Source organism: Indicator indicator, chromosome 3 (assembly GCF_027791375.1).
Source record: "Indicator indicator isolate 239-I01 chromosome 3, UM_Iind_1.1, whole genome shotgun sequence".
Taxonomy (NCBI): Eukaryota; Metazoa; Chordata; class Aves; order Piciformes; family Indicatoridae; genus Indicator; species Indicator indicator.
Genome location: NC_072012.1, coordinates 8,072,433 through 8,079,712, shown reverse-complemented (window position 1 = coordinate 8,079,712; position 7,280 = coordinate 8,072,433). Strand labels below are relative to the sequence as shown.

Here is a 7,280-nt window from a genome sequence, read left to right as displayed (position 1 = left end):
AGGAGGCTTCAGTGCTAAGGATGCAAAGACTGTTTGTTCATTACAGGCAATAAGGATGAGGTCAAATTGCTGAAATGGCACAAACCGCCCCAGCCATCAAAATTTGAAAACGTTTTCCAACATGTCTCCCTTCTGTGCTCTTTACAGATTCCTAGTTTTGTTTTTATTATTTCGTGCTGCATATTGTAATGTCTTTATTTGTAAAGGTATCTCTCCATCCCATCAGGTTTAAACCTGAGTACTGCAGGGAGCGAAAGAGCTGTGTTACTGAGGAAGGTGGGTCTGTGCCCCCTTACTCACTCCGTTAATCTTCCGGTCCCCCTCCATGCATTGTGACGGGCCTCAGTAACCAGCAGATCCCCCTTTTCTGCAGTGTCTTCCCTCCCCTAGGCTTTCTCTCTGCACTCTTCGAGGCTAGGCCGCGGCACTGCAGCAGGACCGCGCAGCCTTGCGGGCGGAGATGGAAGCGGGGCTGGCAGGTGCCTCCCTCCGTTCCTTGCCGCGCCGTGTTGGAGGAAGGCGGCCCGCTTGGGAAGCGGAGGTCCTCAGCGAGAGGAGGGCAGCCACCCTCTACCTGCCCGCCGTTAACCGGGCGTTAGCGCGGCGCATGACATCAGCGTGTGCGGGCTGCGCGCTCCCGCCTCCCGTGTGCGTCGGGGCGTGCCGGCGGCAGGGGCTCGCGGCGCTCGCCAGCCCTCCCGCCCGCCGGAGCGTCCGCGCCACCGCCCCGGCGGCCGGCAGCATGGCAGAAAGCGAGGCCGAGACCCCCAGCACACCCGGGGAGTTCGAGAGCAAGTACTTCGAGTACCATGGGGTGCGGCTGCCGCCCTTCTGTCGGGGAAAGATGGAGGAGATCGCTAATTTCCCGGTGAGGGACAGCGACGTCTGGATTGTCACCTACCCCAAATCAGGTAGGCGGGCGGAGCCCCCCCCCCCTCCCCCGCCCAGGCTGGGGCTGCCCCGGAGGAGGGTGGCGGGAGCGGCTTCTCTCCCAGCATGCAGGACAGCGGGCACTGGGAGGGGCGGGCGGTGTACCCCCTTACGCCCCGGGCCCTAGGCGGCCGTCCCCGCCCGCGGGCGGTGCGCAGCGGGGGCGAACCGCCGCGGGAGGCCAGGGCGAGGCCTGCACCCTGCTGTCACCCGCCTGTGCGGCCAGGGGCTGCACTTTGGAGCGGCGGCCCCTGAAGACCCTTCAGTTGAGGGCACTGCCCGCCCTGGACCCAGGCATTGGTGGGGCTTTCCTGCCCCGGGGCGTACCCACCGGGTTTAGGTAGAAATAGGCGCCAGGCGCTGCCGCTGGTACTCCTCGCCTCGGTGATCCTGGTGCCTGCTGACAACCTCGGGGAGATAAAGGTTCTGCTTCTCCAGGCAAGGGAAATGTTGCTCAGCGTTACGTATAGAGAATCAGAAACAGAGATAGCATATGGGTGGATTTCTGATGTGACCTGCAGGTTTGCTCTCTGCTCCATAGCCCTCGGTTTTGTGCTCCCGAGGCATCCACCCAGATCGTCCTGGGAGAACATGCGCTCAAAGTACATCATCACCACACTGTCTTAGTTGCCAGAAATATCTCTCGTTAGCAGTAGAAGTGTGAAATTCTCCGGTAAATGTGACCTTTGGCTGTTTTATACTGTTAGGGTGTCTGCGTTTAGAATGATAGAATCGTTTTGGTCAGAAAAGACCTTTAAGATCATTGAGTCCAACCATTATCTAGCTACCAAGTCTGATGCTAAACCTTGTCCCTCAGCACCACATCTCTGTATCTTTTAAACACCTCGTGGGGTGGGGATTCAACCACCTCCCGGGGGAGCCTATTCCAGTGTTTGGGAACCCTTTCAGTCAATAATTTTCTTCTAATAGCCAACCTAAACCTCCCCTGGTGCAGCTTGAGGCGATTTCCTTATCACTCGTTTCTAGGGAGAAAAGAGCAACACTACCTTGCTCCAACCTCTTTTCTGGTAGTTACAGAGAGTGAGAAGGTCTTCTCCTCAGCCTCCTCCAAACTGAACAACCCTAGTTCCCTCAGCTGCTCCTTAAAAGACCTGTTCTGCAGAAAACAGACCATTTCTTGATTCCTTATCCTCTCCATTTCCAAGCAAAAGTGTTTAACCCAGACACGGATATAGTGCAGCCTACAGAGGCAGGCAATATGGTAGCTTTGCAATCTACCAGATAAAACTAGATGGACTGTTCCTTATTAAGTGCATCCTTGAGTGACTATTTTCATGACAATATGATGATCACTTTCTAGCAAATTCCAAGTCCACTGGTGGTAACAGATGTTAGCTCTGTAAATACCTTTGTAAAATGATGTTTGAATATTGTAGGTTTCTGACTTATTTCATTGTTTATTGTATAAATGGCTGACTTTGTTCTGTTTCTTGGTGTCCCTCTTTCTACAGTGCAGCATCTATGTTGTTGTAATTTCTCAAGCTGTTTCAAATATTTCTCAACATTTTTTTTTATATTTCATCACTAATGATGCTTCATAGAGGCAGACATCAGATAAGGAGTAGTATGTAGATGGATGGCCTTCAAAATGCTAGGATTGGGAGCAGCTGCACCTTTATTGCTCTTAAACTGTCTTTAGATTTCTAGTGTGCAGCAAGATCACTATTAAATATTTTTCAGTTTTTAATATTTCAGTTTTGCAAATGTGAGTTTACAGTGTTCTTGTGTTCATATAGCAGCACAACTTCATATTGGCAGATTGTTAAATATCCTCAGCTAATCCAAATTTCCAGCAACCAAGCACAGTTATAACTAATATCTCATCAGGCAATAGCTTAGTTCCAGTGGCAGTACAGTTGGCTATGGAAAGCCAGCTTATATAGGAACATCACATTAGGCCTCTTTGCAGCCTAGTTCAGGCCAATGATAGGGAGGTGTCTGCTTACAAAGTTTATTGCATGCTGCAAGAGGATTTACTAACATTCACTATGAAAGAAGGAAAAGGAAGATTGAAGATACAACATTGTGTGGAGGAGCTGGGGGAGCAGCTTTGGGATCAAAGTGCATGTCATAGTATTTTACTTGGCCAGGAAGGAGAATGCTTAGGACTTGAGGAATCCAATGTCCTTTTGTGGGAATAGGCTTTAGAACTCAAGGACAGTGTCTGCAAGCTCCACCTTGAGATAGCATATAATCTGAGTCCCTTGGAACTTGTTTTGCTAGCTAATCCTATACAGTTTAGAGCCTGGTGCCTTATTTAGGGCTTCTGAATTAGTCATCTGGTCTGCTGACTGGGGACAGGCAATGTCTAACTGGAGACCACTGACCAGTGGCATTCCTCAGGGATTGGTACTGGGACCAGTGCTGTTTAACATCTTTGTCTGCAGTATGGACAGTGGAATTCAGTGCACCCTCAGCAAGCTTGCAGATGACACCGAGCTATGTGGTCCAGCTGACATGCTGGAGGAAAGGAGTGCCATCCAGAGGGACTTGAACAGGCTTGAGAGGTGGGCCCAAGCCAGCCTCATGAAATTCAACAAGGCCAAGCATGCAAGACCCTACACCTGATCAGGGCAATTCCAAGCACAAATACCGGCTGGGTGAGGAGTAGTTTGAGAGCAGTCTCAAGGAGAAGGTCTTGAGGGCGTCAGTTGATGAAGAACTCAGCATGAGGCAGCAATGTGCTCTTGTAGCCTAGAAAGCCAGCTGTGTCTTGGGCTTTATCAAAAGAAGTGTAACTAGCAGGATGAGGGATGTGATTCCCTCCCTCTGCTCTGCTCTCATGAGACCTCACCTGGAGCAGCGCATCCGGTTCTGGTGTCCCCAGCATAAGAGGGACATTGAACTGTTGGAGTGGGTTCAGAGGAGGGCCACAAAGATGTGGGCTGGAGCATGTTCCCTATGGGGACAGGCTGTGAGAGTTGGGGCTGTGCAGCCTGGAGAAGAGATGGATCTGGGGAGACCTTATAGCGGCCTTTCCAGTACCTGAAGGGTGCCTCCAAGAAAGACAGGAAGGGACTTTTTACAAGGGCTTGTAGTGATTGCATGAGGGGGAAAGGATTGAAGCTTGAGGGAAAGGATTTAGGTTGTGTATTAGGAGGGAATTCTTTACAGTGAGGATGGTGAGACACGGGAACAAGTTGCCCAGGGAAGTCATGGATGCCCCCTCCCTGGAGGTGTTCAAGGCGAGGTTGGATGAGTCCTTGAGCAACTTGGTCTAGTGGAAGGTGTCCCTGCCAGGTGGGTTGCAACTAGATGATCTTTAAGGTCCCTTCCGACCCAAACCATTCTATGAATCTGCGAACCCCAGGCTCCTCTGCACTAGCCTAACAAATGTGTCATCTTCCTGTCTCTCAGTATCCTTGACAAAGTTTTTGTCTGTTTACTAGAGCAAATAAGAATTTTCATAATGTTGCTGTAATCAAAAAAGTAGATTTGCAAAACAGATTTCATGCATGAAATGTAGTTATTTGGGGTGAAATACTTTAGCTTTTTTGTTAATCTTTAAGACATGGTTTGGATCACTTGTCTGTTTTTCATTGTTAGATTACATTTGAGCAAAATTTCAAGACTATTTTTGACAACAGAATCGCTCAGTAATGTCAGATGGGTCCAATGGAAAACTTTTTTGTTCTTAAAAGAAATCTATTTTGTTCAATGTTTCACCAGCTCTCTGTCTGCTCAAATTGGAAAATACATAAACAATTCTGTCTGCTAGATGTGCAAGAGGCCAGAGCTTCCATCTCTTACTGAGCCCTACGCTACCATCTAACGGGAGAAAGCTCCATCAGTAGCTATTGACCATATGCTGATGTATCTGGCAAAGAAAATACACAAGTGGTTTATAGGGTCAGGACTGCTTCAGTGAAGTAGTATGTATGCCATTTTGAAGACATGATGCTCTGTAAGACTAAACATGTGGAATGGAGATAGTTCTTGGACATAGTTACAGACAGTAGTAAATTGGGAGTGACCTAGGGAAGTGCTGGTCCAGTAATGGTAGAAAGTTTAATGTATCGGTGGCCTTACTGGGAATAATGTAATAAGCCTAATGGAAAATGACTCTGCTTTAATGTGATTTCCACTGATGGGTGCCTGCTATTTCTTATATCTTTAATTATTCTTAACACCTGCATCTAATCAATGGTAACAGCTTTTGGGAGCTGCTGGACTAGGAGAAGCTTTTGGCTAAAATCCAGAGACTCATTTAGACATGTAATATGTGAGTGTGCATATATGATGCATAATTTAAAGCCAGGTATGCTACTGCTCTTGAAATGAAGTACCAAGTTTCATCTTGCCTGTAACTTTATAGAATAGAATAGCCAGGCTGAGATTGACAGTAGCTGTTAATGTAAAATGGAATACCTTTCTGTATGGCATTAAATAATTGGAGCTTATGCAACAGATTGCTTTGCAGGTAAGATAGAGATGCAACCTTCACAGGAAACCTGTGCCTCTGTCACAGCTTTTCTTGAACCCTCTCGTGGCCTGTGGGCTTTTTGTACCCTATTTGAAAATTAAAATTCTTCTGTAGGGACTTAAACTACAGAATTAATGAATAGGCAAATTCTTTCATGGTGTTCCCTCAGTCACCATGGCAAGAACTAGATTAGATGTCTGTTAAGGTTAGTGATTTCAGTGGGATTAAATCAGTCCCTAAAGTGTAGTACTGAGTCCAGGTCCACTGCATATTTTACTGTGTCCTGTGATGCTTACCCCTGACTGTACATCATCTGTCCATTTGCTTTACTTGTAAGTGGTAGTGCAATAGCTCTCCTAATGTCACCTTTTATGTGTTCTGAATGAATGTGCATTTTGCATTCATGGGTCAAAGCCCACAAACAAATGCCTTTTGCAAAACTGGTAATTTGAGAAAATGAGTTATTCCCATAGTGATTATTTTGCCAAATAATTTTCTGAAGTTCTGTGTGTGGGGAAAATGTCAGTTGTTGGGCAAACATCAACCAGTCCAGCCAGTTAGTAAGAACTCATGCATTTAGTGCTGGACAGCAGGTCAGAAGAGCAAGTGCTGGATCTGGCCTTTACCTTCCTGGAGATGTTCTATATTGTTTTAATAGATAGCATTTTGAACTTTCCTTGCAGTACTGGATTTTTACAACTATACATTAACTTGTAGTTAATACGATGGCTTTGGCTTAATGAAGTGCCAACACCAAATTTGCAAGTAACCTCAAGGACAGCTTTCCTGTGTGTACAATCATTGAGTTCTCCTCTTCCAGATTCTTTAATGCTTAACCCTGGTGTTACGTGAAATCAACCAAAGAAAGTTAAATCAAGTTGTCTGTTATTTTATTTGCTTGAAAGATTGTGTATGTACAGAAGGTGGTTGTGTTCCTCATTGCATCTGTTGGTAAAGTGCATTGCACACATTGTGGGTTTCCTGTCTTTTCCTGTTGTGCATGCTGCTCCTGCTGCATACATACCACTGTTTTATCCTCCACTTAATCCCTGTTAATCTTTTGATGTCAGGGACACTCTGTGCCGCAGGGTTTTCTTCTGCTATGGGGAAACAGTTGTTTGATCTATTGGCCATTAAAGCAGTGACAATCACAGCTACTGGACTGTGAGCCAGATACAGAGGGTATAGTGTAAATCCCACTTTTCTTGTTTGATTCTCCGCTAAAATTAATAGACTACTTCTTGTCAACATCTAGAATATTCTTTGGTCAGACCCAGCACTCACAAGTTACTACACCTAAGGCTAAGGGAGGCTTGAACCTATGTAGACACATAGGTTTTCTTTGGCTATGAAACTGGTCTCTTGTTTTGTCACCTTCCAATCAATCTTAGCTGTCTGTGGCACCATGTTATAAAAACATATTGGCAAAATGTCTTGATTTAAGAGATATACCACAATGAAATTGTCCTAGATGACTGTGCTTTGTGTGACATATTTCTTTGTTTATCTTGTGCAATGCTAGCCTTCATATTTTCCTCAGACTATAAAAATCTCTTTACCACTAAGATTGGTTTCTGGTTATTTAAGGATTATTGTGTTGCACAGGAATACTCTTATTATTCAATATAAAGACAATTATTGCTTGACTGAGACTACATGGCTGCACATGACCTATGCTTGCAGGGGTGTCTTGCTGTCTGTAGACATCTAACCTATCAGCTAACCTATCAGCTAACTGTCTGTAGACATCTAACCTATGAGCTAACTTATCTGCAGTTACCTGCCATAGCAATCAGTAGGTAGGTGACAGGTCTGCAGAGAACTATGTCCATTTAATGTTATATCAGTGTATCACTGTGTATCAGTAGTCTCTGCATGATGTGACAGTCTGCCAAGCCCAAGCACA

The 7,280-nt window shown here is 46.0% G+C and overlaps 1 protein-coding gene across 1 annotated transcript in view; it reads left to right on the top strand.

Annotated features, from left to right (window-relative positions):
* The first annotated feature begins 742 nt into the window (after positions 1-742).
* SULT4A1 (sulfotransferase family 4A member 1) overlaps positions 743-7,280 on the top strand; it is a 32,449-nt gene continuing 25,911 nt past the window's right edge. Inside the window, exon 1 of the mRNA XM_054399785.1 lies at positions 743-911. Coding sequence (XP_054255760.1) covers positions 743-911 — 169 coding nt within the window. The remainder of the gene's footprint in view (positions 912-7,280) is intronic.